Source organism: Palaemon carinicauda, chromosome 21 (assembly GCF_036898095.1).
Source record: "Palaemon carinicauda isolate YSFRI2023 chromosome 21, ASM3689809v2, whole genome shotgun sequence".
Classification (NCBI taxonomy): Eukaryota; Metazoa; Arthropoda; class Malacostraca; order Decapoda; family Palaemonidae; genus Palaemon; species Palaemon carinicauda.
In genome coordinates, this window is record NC_090745.1 from 102,003,498 (window position 1) to 102,021,481 (window position 17,984).

The 17,984-nt window shown below is 40.0% G+C and overlaps 1 protein-coding gene across 1 annotated transcript in view; it reads left to right on the plus strand.

Annotated features, from left to right (window-relative positions):
- LOC137615380 (intersectin-1-like) overlaps positions 1–17,984 on the plus strand; it is a 377,240-nt gene that overhangs the window by 218,159 nt on the left and 141,097 nt on the right. Inside the window, exon 28 of the mRNA XM_068345199.1 lies at positions 8,344–8,574. Coding sequence (XP_068201300.1) covers positions 8,344–8,574 — 231 coding nt within the window. The remainder of the gene's footprint in view (positions 1–8,343; positions 8,575–17,984) is intronic.

A 17,984-nucleotide genomic window follows, 5' to 3' on the forward strand; every position in this document is an offset into this window, starting at 1 on the left:
CAAGAGGCTTCCAATCTATTGCTCTCCAGTCCCGGACCCAGCAGCAATACATATAGATGCTTTCCTCCTAGATTGGTCACATCTGGATCTCTACGCTTTCCCACCGTTCAAGATTGTCAACAAGGTACTGCAGAAGTTCGCCTCTCACGAAGGGACAAGGTTGACGTTAGTTGCTTCCCTCTGGCCCGCGAGAGAATGGTTCACCGAGATACTTCGATGGTTAGTAGACGTTCCCAGTAGTCTTCCTCTAAGGGTAGACCTTCTACGTCAGCCACACGTAAAGAAGGTACTCCAAAGCCTCCACGCTCTTCGTCTGACTGCCTTCAGACTATCGAAAGACTCTCGAGAGCTAGAGGCTTTTCGAAGGAAGCAGCCAGTGCGATTGCTAGAGCAAGGAGAGCGTCTTCCATTAGAGTCTACCAATCGAAGTGGGAAGTCTTCCGAGACTGGTGCAAGTCAGTTTCTGTATCCTCGACCAGTACCTCTGTAGGTCAAATAGCTGTTTTTCTCTTATACCTGAGAAAAGGACGATCCCTTTCAGCTCCCACTATCAAGGGCTACAGAAGCATGTTGGCATCGGTCTTCCGGCATAGAGGCTTAGATCTTTCCAAACATAAAGATCTGCAAGACCTCCTTAAGTCTTTTGAGACCACCAAGGAGCGTCATTTGGCTACCCCTGGATGGAATTTAGACGTGGTACTAAGATTCTTCATGTCAGACAGGTTGGAGCCGTTACAATCAGCCTCCCTGAAAGATCTCACTCTTAAGACTCTTTTCCTGGTATGCTTAGCCTCGGCTAAAAGAGTCAGTGAGATTCATGCCTTCAGCAAGAACATCGGATTTTCGTCAGAAAAAGCCACTTGTTCGCTACAACTTGGTTTTCTATCCAAAAATGAGCTGCCTTCTCGGCCTTGGCCTAAATCTTTCGATATCCCCAGCTTATCGGAGATCGTAGGCAATGAACTAGAAAGAGTCTTATGCCCTGTTAGAGCTCTTAAGTTCTATTTAAAGCGTACTAAACCTTTACAAGGCCAATCTGAAGCTTTATGGTGTTCAGTTAAGAAACCATCCTTGCCTATGTCAAAGAATGCTTGGTCAGACTTTATCAGATTGTTAATACGAGAAGCTCATTCACATCTGAGTGAGGAAGACCGAACTTTGCTTAAGGTGAAGACGCACGAAGTTAGAGCTGTAACAACTTCCGTGGCCTTTAAGCAAAATATATCTCTGCAAAGTATAATGGACGCAACCTATTGGAGAAGCAAGTCAGTGTTCGCGTCATTTTACTTGAAAGATGTCCAGTCTCTTTACAAGAACTGCTACACACTGGGACCATTCGTAGCAGCGAGTGCAGTAGTGGGTGAGGGCTCAACCACTACAATTCCCTAATTCCTTATCCTTTTAATCTGTCTCTTGAAATGTTGTTTTTTTATGGGTTGTCCGGAAGGCTAAGAAGCCTTTCGCATCCTGGTTGATTTGGCGGGTGGTCAAAGTCATTTCTTGAGAGCGCCTAGATTAGGGGTTTGATGAGGTCCTGTTGTATGGGTTGCAACCCTTGATACTTCAGATCCTAGGGGTCGATCAGCATCCTAAGAGGATCGCGAGGCTCCGTAAGGAAGACGTACTTAAAAGGCAGAGTAATTGTTCAAGTCGACTTCCTTACCAGGTACCTATTTATTTTGTTTTTGTTATTTTGATAACTTCTAAAATGAAATAAAAAACTCTTAGCTCATAAAAGTGTAAACATATATTACTGGTCTCTACCCACCATCCTGGGTGTGAATCAGCTATATAATCACCGGCTAAGTTAAATATTGAAAAATGTTATTTTGATTATAAAATAAATTTTTGAATATACTTACCCGGTGATTATAAATTAAATGACCCTCCCTTCCTCCCCAATAGAGACGCAGTGGGACGAGGAGAAAATTGAGTCTTTGTTTACATTGAGAGCTGGGTATCTGGTCGACAGATGGCGCTGTTGGGCACACCCGCAACCTGTGTAGCGATCGCTGGCGAGTTTTTCCGTAGAGTTGTCTGTCGAGCAACAGAGTTGCAGCTATATAATCACCGGGTAAGTATATTCAAAAATTTATTTTATAATCAAAATAACATTTTTCATAGTCCCTATGCTATTTGTTTCATTTCAACCCATTTCCTGTATTCATGTCCTGTGAAAATTCCCAAGTTCAACTGTATTTTATCTAACAGAAAGAATGTAGTCTCACTGCATGTACACTGTGAATCTTAATGTGTTTCATGGACCTGCATTGCTGAAATTAGCTCTTTCTGTTCCCTAAATGTTCATTATGACAAAGATTGCTATTGCCACATTTTTTAATAATCCCGAATTCTATCAATCCCTATACTGTATCCTGTTGTACTATCTGCTTTTTCTGGTACAAGTGTCTTCAGGAGGTTGGCGTCCGGTGTTGAGCCGCAACAAATCTGTCCATGACAATGTTTTGAATGAAAACCTCAATATCAGTCCAAATGGCAATCCAGTAGAGAGTTTTGTTTTCCATTGATATTTCGGATGCAAATTTCTTCATCCCTCTAAAATTTGTGTGTATTGGTGAAAGGTACAGCATTTCAGTTTACCTGTCTTAGTTTGTGAGTAAGCTTGGTACTCCAATATTCAAGTGTCATGGCTCCGGTCACCAGATTATTATATAGGTTAGGCATCGAGGTCCTGTTATACATACAGTAGACAATTGTTTGGTTATAGGATCATGGAAGGAAGACCTTTTAAAGGCTCAACAACTTTCTCTAAACCTGTTGTGGAACCTAAGAGTTTGGCGAGTCTCAAGAAGTCTCTTCTGACTTTAATTCTGTGAATAATTTAAAAGGTTTCTATCCTTGAACACCATTGCGAGCTTCACGATCCTAAATGATGAGTTGATCAACTGTTGCATGTCCCTCTTATTGGTGTTGGTTTCCTATGAAAAGATCATCCGTCTCAAAGCTGTTTCACCTCTACCAATACCAAGATGAATACGGATCCAAGGATAGGCTAGATTCCTCCCTGTGATGGTCATGCATAAATTTCAGGTGGTGGGATTTGCATTGGTGTCTAGTTCAGTGGAGTTAAATCTAGAAACTCAGGTTCTTAATCTTTAAATGTTGTGGGACTCTGCAATGTCGAGGTAGAATCTGGTGATGGGAAAGGTACTATACCTGCATAAGGACAATATATTAGGAAACAGGAAGGGTGTCAATAGAGGATGTTATTCCTTCTAGCCCAGTAACCTTATGTGCTGGGCAGAAGGATGAAAACCCATCATATTGTTATCTCATTGTTTTCTTGGTAGGGAAAAGTGGCAGATCAGTTGAGTTGGAAGAACCAGCTTCTGTCCGTAGAATGGTCACCACACTCAGACGTGTGTTAAGAGTTTTAGAAAGCGTAGGGACTGGCCACTTGTGGACGTATTTATGAACTCTCACTATAGAAAGACAGAATTTTAGCCTTGATATGACTTATTCAAGGGCTATGGGATGTCTTGCCGCAAGAATGGTTGAACCTAGATTGCTATTTGCTTCAATTTTTACCATGATTTGTCAGGCTTTCAATAGGCTCCAAGAATCATTCTATACCAGGATGATTTTCATAACCTTTTACTGGTCTCAATATTTCAGACATTTGACCATTGATAATGGAGCTCCTAATCTACCAAACTCACAGAGCATATGTTCTTAGACAGCCACGCTACCATTTTCTATATAGATATCCCCTCATGCTTCATGTAACTGCATGGAGTTTTAGAGAATTTCCACTGTGTCCTTCAAACAAAAGAGTTTTCCAGGTATTATAGTAGCTAGACATTGTTCAACCAAGAACTTGTGAGAGCATCAGTGGCTTACCTATATACATTGTGTAAGTCCCAGGAAATTTTGGAAGCAACACTTCCTTAGATAATATTAGACTCTTAACATTTGTGTTATTAAAAAGATTTTTTGTGCCTTCCATCAAAGGACACAGATCCATGCTGTCTTCAGTCCTACAACATACTAGGCTATAATTGGTGAGAACTACTAATAAGTAAATTTTTTTTTACATATACTTCCAATCTTAAATCTATTTGCATACCTGTGATTCGTAACCAGATAGAACAGATGAAATAGTAGGACAGACCTTGTTGTTTGGTTCCTGGAGTGTTGTTGGAAGTAAAATTTATGGAAATTCTCTTTCCGCAAATGCTTTACAGGAAATATAGTGTTGCAACCCTCGATTATCTTCACCTGTGTGGAAGGTGTTTGGAGAAGGTATTGGCCCTACATAGAAATTGCCTGAAACAATTATCTGACCTCAAGGCCCTTCAGGCTCAGGATTCTCTGGTGATGGGGAAATAAGTGGCATTGTTTTCAAACAATACTATAGCACTGGCTTACATTCAGAAGCAGGGGGAACAAGGTTGGAGTCCTTTCTGCAGAGTGAAAGTTCTCTTCTTGGATGGATCCAAGGGGAATAATTCTTCTACCATGTATCAACAGACCAGTTAAATAGGAAACATTGAACATGTGGTCTACATCCTCTTGTGAGTCCAGATTTCAAGCTGGTCAGAAAGACTAAATATGGACATGTTTGTGACTTCCCTTGATAAGATGATGGAGGTGTTTTGCCTCCCTGTGCTAGATCCCTTACCAAGGTGATGAAAGTGTTTTGCTCTCTGGTGCTGTATCTCCTAGCATGGAATGTGGATGCCCTGTTACAGGACTTTTTAATTTCCTTCTCACTACCAGTTTCAAGATCAGTCCACCCAAAGTCCTATTCATTTTCTAACCATATTCTCAAAGAAAATTAGTTTTCTAGGTCCTCTAGATTGTCTGTTTTAGGTTCTAAAAACCATTCTACCAATAATTTGTATCAGACAATATGTGTATTTTAATTAGTGTAAGTCCAGGAATGTTTCTCTAACAAGGACTAGTTTGATTAATATTTTTGAGTATTTAAGGCATCTTTGGTTAGATTTAGCCACTTTGAGTATTACTGAGCATGTTCAGATCTTTTGCAATTGAGAAACTTCTGGTTCTCAGGTCTGTCTATGGAAAGCAAGATATGTTGTTATAATATCTAAAGAGTCCTTGTTTTGAATCTTTGGAGTCTTGCTTTCAAAGATCCTATAGCCAAGACCCTTTTTATGCTAGCTTTAACATCAGCTAAATATGTTTGTGAGGTACAGGCTCATTACAATGATGTGGATTTTGGTGCTTTTGGGCTAAGAATAACAAGGTAAAAGGTCTTCATGAATTTTTCCACATTAATCATTTGAGAAAAATGTTTGATGTACAGTAGAAACTAGGTTTCTTTGTCCGATTTAAGTGGTTAAGTTTTATTTAGATAAGATTGAAAGCATTAGAGAAAAGGTTCCTAATTTAATTTGTGGAGTTAGGATTCTAAGGCATCCTATTTTCATTATTTCATTTCCCCACTGGGCTATATTTCCTTGTTGAAGCCATATAGCTAAAAGGTTCCTAATTTAATTTGTGGGGTTAGGATTCTAGGGTATCATATTTTCATTATTTACTTTCCCCACTGGGCTGTATTTTCTTGTGGGAGCCATAGAGCTTATAGCATTCTGCTTTTCCAACTAGAGTTGTAGCTTAGCTGATAATAATAATTCCCCTTGAGTGGTGGAGAGAAAAATATCATTGCACACCTGGTGAGACCATCCAGAGTCCATGTGAGTGTCCTCACCATAGAACAAAACTATAGAAAGGATTAGATTATTTTTAATAGAGCAAGAGCTAGATTTGGAAGGACTGGAGACACTTCATAAGTGGGGCCTCGCCCCCTCTGTAGAGTGCCTATCCCATCCAGACAATGGACCACATACTTTGCGGGTGTGAACAGTGGCCAATCTGTACAAATTTGGACCTCTACGAATGTAATCAGGTCACTATGCAGTGGATACAATATTGGCACGATGAGATAGGATGATGATTAGTAATAATAATAAAAAAGCTGTTTATTGAAGTAGTTTCAAAAGCAAAATACAACAAAGACAATTATGCAAAATGACGCAAAGTTAACTGAAAATTTTCTGTGAAGGACAGTTTCACATCATAATCATATCAAAAGCTTGATTATAATCCCAGTTTGTTAGTTGTGGATATCACATTTATAGTCTGGCCTAGTCTTTCCACATTCTCCTCTCTCCTCATACACTTGATAACACTTAGATTACCAAACAATTCTCCTTTACTCAAGAGGTTAAATACTGCATTATAATTGTTCAGTGGCTACTTTCCTCTTAGTAAGCGTAGAAGAGACTCTTTTAGCTATGGTAAGCAGCTTTTCTAGGAGAAGAACACCCCAAAATTAAACCATTGTTCTCTAATCTTGGATAGCACCATAGCCCCTGTACCATGGTCTTCCACTGTCCTGGAGTAGAATTCTCTTGCTTGAGGGTATACTCGGGCACCCTGTTCTATCTTATTTTTCTTCCTCTCGCTTTTTTAAAGTTTTTATATAGTTTATAAATGGAAGAGTGTTGTAATTCAAGGGGTATTAGTTTGTTGAGTGTAGTTGGAAAAGTGTATGGTAGAGTACTGATTAATAGGATTAAGGATAAAACAGAGAATGCAATCTTAGAAGTACAGAGTGGTTTTAGAAGAGGTAGGGGTTGTATGAATCAGATTTTTACAGTTAGGCAGATATGCGAGAAATATTTAGCAAAAGGTAAGGATGTGTATGTTGCGTTTATGGATCTGGAGAAAGCGTATGCTAGAGTTGATAGGGAAGCAATGTGGAATGTGATGAAGTTATATGGAGTTGGTGGAAGGTTGTTGCAAGCAGTGAAAAGTTTCTACAAAGGTAAAAAAGCATGTGTTAGGATAGGAAATGAAGTGAGCGATTGGTTCCCGGTGAGAGTGGGACTGAGACAGGGATGTGTGATGTCACCGTGGTTGTTTAACTTACATGTTGATGGAGTGGTGAGAGAGGTGAATGCTCAAGTGCTTGGACGAGGATTGAAACTGGTAGACGAGAATGACCATGAATGGGAGGTAAATCAGTTGTTGTTTGCGGATGATACTGTACTGGTTGCAGACACGGAAGAGAAGCTTGGCCGATTAGTGACAGAATTTGGAAGGGTGTGTGAGAGAAGGAAGTTGAGAGTTAATGTGGGTAAGAGTAAGTTTATGAGATGTACGTGAAGGGAAGGTGGTGCAAGGTTGAATGTCATGTTGAATGGAGAGTTACTTGAGGAGGTGGATCAGTTTAAGTGCTTGGGGTCTGTTGTTGCAGCTAATGGTGGAGTGGAAGCAGATTAACGTCAGAGAGTGAGTGAAGGATGCAAAGTGTTGGGGGCAGTTAAGGGAGTAGTAAAAATAGAGGGTTGGGCATGAATGTAAAGAGAGTTCTGTATGAGAAAGTGATTGTACCAACTGTGATGTATGGATCAGAGTTGTGGGGAATGAAAGTTACGGAGAGACAGAAATTTAATGTGTTTGAGATGAAGTGTCTAAGGAGTATGGCTGGTGTATCTCGAGTAGATAGGGTTAGGAACGAAGTAGTGAGGGTGAGAACGGGTGTAAGAAATGAGTTAGCAGCTAGAGTGGATATGTGTTGAGGTACTTAAGCCATGTTGAGAGAATGGAAAATGGTTGTCTGCTAAATAAGGTGATAAATGCAAGAGTAGATGGGAGAAGTACAAGAGGAAGGCCAAGGTTTGGGTGGATGGATGGAGTGAAGGAAGCTCTGGGTGATAGGAGGATAGATGTGAGAGAGGCAAGAGAGCGTGCTAGAAATAGGAATGAATCGCAAGCGATTGTGATGCAGTTCCGGTAGGCCCTGCTGCTTCCTCCGGTGCCTTAGATGACCACGGAGGTAGCAGCAGTAGAGGATTCAGCATTATGAAGCTTCATCTGTTGTGGATAATGTGGGAGGGTGGGCTGTGCCACCCTAGCAGTACCAGCTGAACTCGGTTGAGTCCCTTGTCAGGCTGGGAGGAACGTAGAGAGGAGACGTCCCCTTTTTTGTTTCATTTGTTTGATGTCGGCTACCCCCCAAAATTGGGGGAAGTACCTTGGTATATGTATGTATAAATGGAAGAGCTATTGTAATGTTGTTAATGTTCTTGATATATTTTATATTGTTCATTATTTCTCTCATAGTTTATTTCCTTATTTCCTTTCCTCACTGAGCTATTTTCCCTGTTGGAGCCCTTAGGCTTATAGCATCTAGCTTTTCCAACCTGGGTTGTAGCTTGGCAAGTAATAATAATAATAACATTCCCTTATGTTTAATTCAATTGGGTTGCTGTATAGGAAAATTATACATTATTTTAGAAATAGTTGATTCCTGTTTTATTATTGCTGAATATTTTTTATATCTATTTACAGGATTTGCTGAGCAAGTGGAAGCTCTTTATCCATACAATGCTATGAATGACGATGAGCTGACTTTTGAAGCCGGTGCCATAATATCTGTTATTGACAAGGAAGACGCAGCTTGGTGGAAAGGGACCATAGGTGGACTTATTGGTGTATTTCCCTCCAATTATGTGCAGCCATATACTGGAGTCTCCACTGTAGGTGCAGTCACTTCTCCTGATATTGAAGACGACCTCTGTTGTAAGTAGAACTCTTTTGAATTTTTATTATTTTTAGCTTTAAAAAGTTTAAAAGTGTTTCATATCCATTTGGGGGTCGAGAAAGTGGTAAAGTTTCTTCGGTGTTTATGATTTGGGAAGGTTTTCATTTAAGTTTTACCTATCCATGACCTTTTATGGTTGCTATGTTATTTGGATAAAAATGAGCAGTTTTTATTTAATTTAAATTTCTCGGAATTCTGGTTTACCTGAATGAAGTGTGTTTATTGTACATGTACAGAAACTTTGCCTATCATATGAAATCATTTACAGTAACTGTAGCTAGAGCTGCGCAGATTTAGTGTCTTTGACATTTGAAAAATGGTAAGTTTAACCATTACAATTTTTCAAAGATTTTAGAGGTTGCTCATGAATGGCAGAGGCAAAAAATAGGACAATGCCCTAGAGACTGACTGCATATATATATGATCAGTGCCCAAGCCCCCCTCTCCAACGTAGGATGAGAGAGGGGCAGGCAGTGGCTACTGATGACTCGGCAGGTAGAAATATAAGCTCCCTTAGATCCCCCATCCTAGCACACTAGGATAGTGAAGTTGCAGACGCTACTAGAAACTGTCGAGCTGGAGTGGGTCTCAGACTCCCGTCAAACAGATCGCTAGGCAGGGACTTTTCTAAAAGGCTACCAAAGGGAAATTTTTTTGTTCTGCACATTTATACAGAACATCAATTAGATAAAGGATTACTCTTTTAGATATACAAATTCCTACACGAATACAAACCCTTGTCCTTTAATAGGAGTATGATTTGAACTTGGCTGAATTTCGGCTCTTAGCATTTTAACGAGAGGTGTTAGTGGTTACTGCCAGGTGGCGGGGAACCTCCACCTTTTCACCATCCACAAACAGCATCCTGACCTCAGCCGCCGAGGTGTATAGACTTATTCTTGGTGTTCTTACTTTGGCTGTTTTATCTATTTCTTCGTTCTTTTTGCAGTGAAAGTGTGTTTGATGATTGAGAAACTATAACCAGACAACATATGCTCCTACCGTGGAGTTGCTGAACAAAAGTGCAGCACCTTCATGAGCAGGATTAATGTGGATCCCCATTTGTTATGCGCCTCTTGCAGATGGCATGATTGTTTTCAGTCTTCCCCCTACAACGAGTGCAGAATTTGGATGTCAGAGCAGTTGGGGGAATATGGGAAGAAAAGAAAGAAGCCGAAACAGGATCGATCACAGTCGGGCCTCTTCCTTCTTCTGGTAATCCGACCACTGACCCTCCGCCTCTCCATCAGAGTGACAAAGATAGTGGTATTATCCTTCAGCAAAGAGTCTGTGCTAGTGGCCCCCACAAGTGAAATGGCAAAATCTTGCACATCACCATTTAATATGCAGTCGGAAATTCTTCAGGACAGCGAGGAAATTGCTTTAAGGACACTGTGGCATTCCTTAGTCATATCGATGCACAAATTACAAGGCCTGAGTAATATTATTACTTTTATTATTATTATTATACAGTAGTATCCTGGAAAAGCAAGATACCATAAGTCCAAGGGAACTAAAAGGAAAAATAGCTTAGTGAGGAATAGAAACAGATAGAATATCGTGCCTGAGTGTACCCTCAAGCAAAGAAAACTTTAACCCGAGATAGTGCAAGACTTTGGTACAAAGACTATGGCCAATATCCAAGACTAGAGCATAATGCTTTGATTTTGAAGTGTCTTTCTAGAAGAGCTGGTTACCATAGCTAAAGTCTCTCTTCTATCCTTACCAAGTGGAAATTAGCCACTGAACAATTACAGTGCAGTATATAAACCCTCGAGTGAAGAAGAATTGTAGCATTTTCAAGTGTATGAAGAAGTGTTGGATGTGTAAAGCATAGGCCAGACCATTCAGTGTACGTAGTTATAGGTAAAGGAAAAATTAGCTGTAACTAGAGAGGGATCCAATGGCCAGTCAAATGACCCACTAACTCTCTAGGGATCCTACCTACCTGACAAGCAGGCAGAAATACCGAATGTAGAACCACCCTCCTTGTCAGTAGTCTCAGGACTACATACAATGGAGATATTGCTGACAACAATTTTGAAAGGAAAGCAACCTTGCACCCCTTCCTCGAATAGTTATTGAATTTTATTTGACTTTCCCTTCTGTGGAGAATTTGCCTGTACAGTATCCTTAGAATATATGGAGGAATACCATGTGAAAAGCCTGCTCATGAGCATTCTGAGAAGTGCGCTTTCTAGCATGTGAACACCATGGAATAAGTGCCTTTCATGTGATGTGCAAGCTGCATATGATATGCACCTATCTCGCATGCCTTCACAATTTGGTGATCACACTAGGGATGGAACTCGTCAACCATTGGAAACTCTCGCGCTCATCCTCAGAGAACTTATCAATCTTATCTCTTCAATCGCTCGCATATAAACAGGCGCACTCATCGCATTTACCCATAATAGCATGGTCATCACACTTACCTTTACATACACATTCAGTACATTTTCAAGAACACAAGCAGTGATCGCCCTATTCCCTTCATGTGTAAAGAAGGCACTCAGTAGTTCACATACCTCATTTGCCCAAATTGCATTCTTAAAAAGTGGGGACTGTGCTCAACAATAATGTTTGCCAGCAGTGGGGTCTCATAGCTCAAATTAGTTTGGGGTTTGCTGCTCAGATAACTTTAGCCTTTGTTTTAATATTTTGTTAAAGGAAACAAACAGATAAAAAGAATACTTTTAAGAAACTTGATAGAATCCTAAAAGAAAAAGAAAAAAATGAACATTTCTACTTACTAGAGCCTACAGTTTAAGCTTGATTCATTCATTTAAAAATTAAATCCATTCTTCTTGTTTTAATTTATAAGAAACATAGAGTAAAAAATCACTACCTTCCATAGGATGCCAAGGTCAGCACAGTGGGATTTCCAGTACATTTTTCTACTTTGCTAATTCAAGTGCAGCTTCCTTCATGCGCACAGCAGTCAAACACGACCTTGCTAGAACTGTAAAGTGCATAGTTCCATACAAAGTTTTTTTTTTCTTTCATTAACTGAGGATGGTTATTGACATTAAGCTTAAGGATTATTTTTTTGCATGTATAAAGAAAGTAATAAGGAAAAAAAATCATTATATTGAATGTTATCGAAAACAGGGTTACTGTAGTTCTATAGTGCTTATACTCGAGCTGCCACTGCTCACCAGTATTTATGATCACACATGTGGGACTACTCTTTACAAGCATAGAGTTCGGCAATCCGTACTTGCCGGATAGAGCACCATCACTTAAAGGGTCACAAATAGGCTGGGAAGATATAGGTAATGAAAAAGATTGCTTGGCTATTAGCTTGCTTTCATGATTCAAGCACTGATCACCAAAATTTGTGTGCTCAAAATTAGTTTGACTCCACAAGGCACTAGAAGAGTTGGAAGACTCAGGGCTACATGTCGGAGGACTATGAAGTGCAAAGTAGGAGGTGATGAATGGAGAAGTATTGAATTGAAAGCTCAAGATAGAGACGACTGGCGAAATCTAACCGAGGCCCTTTGTATCAATAGGTGTAGGAGAAGATGACGATGATAATGAAAATTAGGTGCACTTGCCCATTGAGTTGCTGATTCCACACACACTACTACGGATTCACACTCCCAAAGAGATCTTAACTCTCTAAGATATTCAAGCTCTCCTTTTAATTCGTGCCCATTACTCCCACCATGTTATGCAAGCTTACAGGCTCAAGGCTGCACAGGGCCCTCTCCTCTTCACATATCTTTGACACACACTCCACAAGGAGAGCAATACAGTCATCCCTCCTTATTTGCAAGGGTTAGGTAACAGAGATGGACGCAAAAAGCAAGAATTTACTAATATTTGCTACCCTAGGGTTGGTTAACTATTAACCTACCAATACCAATTTGCAGCCCATTGCCTATGCGTGGTCAACTAACACACTGTACTACCTAATATTGTTTTTACTTGGTTTCTTGCATAGTACAAGTATTGTATTAATGAATTCAATTTCAGTAAATGTACAGTACAGTACTGTACATGTACTTGCATGTATTACATACACTGTAAGACTATGGTACACAACACGAGTCATCAGCACACTTATCCAGTACGTATGTGTAATATGTATAGTATAGTAACAACTAAACACTGTTGTTCTTATCTAACTATACTCGCAGATACTCTAGTGTATATTACTGCAACATATGTGCAATTGTTATTGTTATAATGCTTAATTAACTAAGATAACACTCTTAAGTGATTACTGTTTTCAGCAGGTCGACTCGCACCCTTCAAACTCACCTTATATATAGCCTATATTTACGTTAGTACTGTAGAGTGTGGTATTTCATGTTATTTACAGCACTGTACAGTAATTGATAAAGCAATAACCCTAATATAAAAAAAATACACAAAAACAATAGAAATTACAAGAGAAAATATCTGTACAAAATCACTATAACAATTTACATAGGAAGTTCTATGTAGTAAGTCTGAAGCATGATGTAATTCTTGTGCCGTTGACTGTTTGGCATGTCGGGTAGCAATAGTACATATCACATTTTGTACTAAAATCACCATGAACACACTGGATATTTACAGATTTTTTACATCACAAGGTCATTCTGCACAAAAAGGACTAAAGCAGGTGATGCTCGTGTGAGGAGAAACGATACGAGACTGAGGCAGAGGGAGCGAGAGATGGGGTGATGTGCTATGTGGAGAGGTTACCCGCATGAAGCATGACGGGTGCAAAGGAGCGTGGTCAATTTGAAATCTGCCAGTGAGACATGAATTTTTATTTAGTAGCTGATACAATTCTCTATCATAAATAACAGAATCTGCGTAGATGAAACCTGCAGATAACGACGTTTGATTATACAAAGTTCATCTATTCGCCCTCAAAGACAGCGTTGTGTTGTACTTTGCTTGTTCTTGAGTCTTAGTGACCTCGAGAAGAAAAGGAAGTTTACGGACCTGCTTTTATCTGGAACCAAAGTTTTCACCTTTTTAGCACACCAGTCCACCATCAAGTGGGCCAATTGGTTACTTAGATGCAAAGACCCAGAAGTATCAAAGCTAGGGAGAAAGTTAGGAGACTGAAAACCCTTAACTCTTCGTACTGCCCCAGTTAAAAAGAGCCAGGTTCTATTCCTACACTGGGAGGTTGACAAAGCAATTTAAAGGTGGAGGAAAACAAGTCAGGACACTTCTTCTCTATGCTATGCCCTTCCAAGCCCCTAGCATATCTTTTGGGACCCCTAAAACAGCTTCAAGTTTGTTAAAGTCCATCCTTAAGAAACATAAAGTAGGCCCAAAATCCAGACTGGCTCCCTCACAGCCTAAGTCTTCTCGCAGGGGCCTTAGATGCCAGGAAGCCAGATAACTGATATCAATCAATCTCACTTGGATACCAAAAATACATATATCTTAGCTCCTGAACTCTTTGAAATACCTCTTCCTCCATCTAGAGGTAAAGACACTGTTTTACAAGGACCTGCTACATATCATACATGATGGATCTCTAGGCTTTAACAGCGACCTCTTTCTAATGGAGGCTGGAAACTGGTTATCAACCTCTCCCCTTTGAACAGATTTGACCTGACGACCCCATTTGAAATAGAGACTGTGAACACAATACAATTTGGAGCAAGGAGGAACAACTTCATGCTGACCTTGGATCTGAAGGATGCTTACTTTCAGATCTCAGTCCATCTTTCCATCAGGAAGCTCTCCACTTCATCCTCAAAGGAAAGTCATACAATTGAAAGGCCTTTGCTTTGAACTGTCAGCTCCCCCTCACGTGTTCACACGAACCTTCTCACGTTTTTGGGCTTGTGTTCGTCCCAACAGCATTCGTCTGATAAGATACCTCGACAACTGACGGATACTCTCCTCCTCCTAAGGTTAACTTCTCCAGGACAATAGACATATTTCTCGGGATTTGTCACAATCTGGTCATCGGGATAAATCAGAACTCCAGCCTTGAAACCAAGCAGAGGAGAGAGTACAATACCTGGGTATACTGTGGGACACAAAAAAGATGAAGATCATTCCTTTTGGAGATGTGCATCAGCAGGCTCAGGAAAGTAGGCCTATCTTTACTACTCAAACAACTTGTTCCAGCTTGGCAGTGACAAAAGTTGCTTTGACACCTCTCATCCCTGGAGAAACTTGGGCCTAACAGAAGACATCCACCAGTGTTCCTCTCAATGGTACCTAAAGTCACACTGGATGAGAGCCACCAAATCCTCTCAACATCTAGTTCTAGTCAACCAGGAAGTAAGGGAGGATCTAGCATTGTGGCTAAGGGATAAGAATCTACTCAAGGAGCTCCCTTAGAGTACCCTCTGCCGAAAATTCTGCTCTTCACGGACGCATCAAAGAAGGGATGGAGTGCGCACTTGAGGAATGAGATAGCTTCATGGAGTTGGTCCAAGGAAGGGAGACATTTGCACATCAATATATTAGAATTAAAGGCAGTGATCCTGTCCCTGGAGTTTTCAACAACAGCTGATAGGCCACTTGGTGGCATTGATGTGAGTCAACACCACTGTAGTAACATATGTCAACAAGCAAGTAGGTACGGTTTCACATCTTTGCGAGTTAACAAAATGGGCTCTCTCCTGAGCTATTAGCAAGATTTAATATGCAAAGGAATGTAAATGCCAATATGGTCATTCACCGGGGTTAAGTGGTAGGAGTGGAGTGGTAGTTCCATCCTCTAGTAGTGAAAAGGCTGCTGAGTTTGTGGGGCTTCCTGTCAATAGACCTGCTTGCCACAAAACTCAACAAAAAGCTTCTGGTTTACTCTTTGCCAATTCTGGACCCAACAGTAGTTCAAAAGGATGCCTTCCAACATTGGTGGGGAAACCTTGACACATGTTTTTCCACTGTTCTGCATAATTTTTTCTGCCATTTTGCTTAATTTTAAGGGTAATCAATAGATTGCTGATTATGCCAGATCTCAGAATGACTCGGGTGGGTTCCAAATGGCCACAAGCATAATGGTACCCAGGCTTACCAATGCTTATGAAAGAAATTCCCTCCTATGACCCAATTTGCTTTGCCAGTCCTACATGCAGAAATTCCACAACTGACTGACATCCCTCTCTCTTCACGGATGGAGACTACCCAGCAGCTTCTCCAAGAGAGGTTTTTTGTGAGGTACTGTGAAGATGTCTGGATATCTAAAAATCCTCTGCAGTGGCCATTTTATGCAATTCGGTGCTATAGAAAGGGTAATTTTCTGGTCAAAGCCTTTCTGCACTATTTTTTTCTACCTTCATCAGGACAAACTCCTTTAAGTCACAGTGGTTAAAGACTATCGCTCAGCCTTGAACCAGGGTTTTCGACTGAAGAGTTTGGATCTTTCCTCACCATGGGAATTGAGCAGTCTTGCTTGCAATTGAATTTGGACCACCTTCTTGGATGTAACCAGAGTCCTTAGGCCCCTAAGAAGGGCACCTTACAAATCACTATGATGAACATCGAATAAGCACCTCACTCTACAAACTGTTTTTCTCTGGGCATTGGCATTGGCGAAGAGACTGCAAATTTCACGATATCTCCCATGTTAATCTCATTCTGAAGGATGAAGAAAGGTCTCTTTTTACCTTTGTCCCAGAACTCGTGGTGGAAACCTGAAACCCTGTAGTAAAAAATTCCAGGTTTTAGTCTTACTCTTATCTCTTCCCTTAGGGATGCAACTAATATTCCGGATGATGTAGAGAACCCAGTAGTTCAGGCTACAGATTCAAAATGTCTTTATTAGTGTCACAAGGATTAAAAAAAAATTTCATAGAACATAATTTCCTTATGGCTTTGTGAAACAATTAAAAAGGTGTATCATAATTTAGCTCCTGTATGAGCTCATGAAGTCAGAGGAATTGGCTTGATGCTTGCTTTTATAATGAACCTGTCATTGGTGCAACTGTTAAATACTGGAATTTGAAACACTCGGAGAACCTTTACAGCCTACTATGTAAGAGAGTATACCCACAAGTCTTTAGATTCATTTTTACTGGGACCTCTAGTAGCTGTTCAACATGTTTTGTAATATACCTCACTCCTTATGGGACAAGTAGCATTTTGTCTAAGATGATAGTCACAATGTTAGATTAGGATAAAAGGTGTAGTGGCTCTTTTTCCTTCTTTCCTTTCCCCCTCTTGGGGTGATTGTGTCATCCCGTTATTTATTTGGATAGGATGTTGGTGGTGGTAAACTTTCACACCAATCACTGTTCTATAATGGTCTAGAAGTATCTCCCCCTACCCTCTTTTGCAAGGCAGAGGAGGGTTTTTATGTACAGTTCATAACTTGTATTGGCCCTACATTGAAAGGTACCTTTACAGGAGTATGAAGTTCTTTCATGACCTTCAGTCCATAGATAGAAACCCAGTTTAAGTCCCAAGACTGTTATCTCAAAACTCACACTTACTGTCCAGTGTGTGATGTCCCAGGATTTCAAACCAGGATGGGTCTCCTATAGAAGGACAAGGGTTTGTATTCGTGTAGGAACAAATCACAAATTTTAAAAGTAATTTGTATTTTTCCTAAATATGTAAACATAAGTCCTTTTAAGCCTTACTTTCTGTCTCAACCACCCCACAAGCTCTAGGTGAAGGTTGCAGTGGTGTCTCAGTGTGCTGGCATGGGAGTGGGGTTTCCCCCACCATCTGCCAGTAACTAACTACATACCATTAGAATTCTAACAGTTAAATTCCTGTCTAGTGGAAATCATACTCCTATTAAAGGACTCTGTATAGTTAGGAAAAATGCAAATTACTCTTAAAATTTGTGATTTTTCAATATTTCTTTTACCCATAATCTAAGATATAATGAAATACTTTTAAATCCGAAACAATACACTTGAACATGTATTATACCTTACCATATTTCTTTCTTAACCTTAACTCCTCACTTTAAGAAGTTTATCCATTAGTAGAGCAACGATGCAAACCACCTGGAACCTAACCATTCACATTATAAAAGGAATAATTATAACAGGTTTCATATTCAAGTTATTTGTATCTTTACTAGATGGAAAGAAACATATAGGATAAATGATAAAACCTGTCACCAATAGACACTTATGCTTATCCTTAGACCACAAAGCATATTATTGTATGACACAAATGGTCTACAGTCTAAAATCTTTCAGTGCAGTAGTAAGACAAAGAACACTAGCTTGTTGTGAGACAAATGAACAGTCGGAAAACCATGCATAGACATCGACACAGTAAGAAAGAAAAACAATTATGATGCTATATATTTTGGGGTATGCTGTGTAAAAGTATTTTGTAGCTCAAAACATACTTGCAGGTTTAAACATTATGTTAAAGTCCCACAGCCTAATACGCTTTAGTACATTTTTGCATTTTTGGATTGTCTGTGTATTTCCAACATTGGTAGGTATGA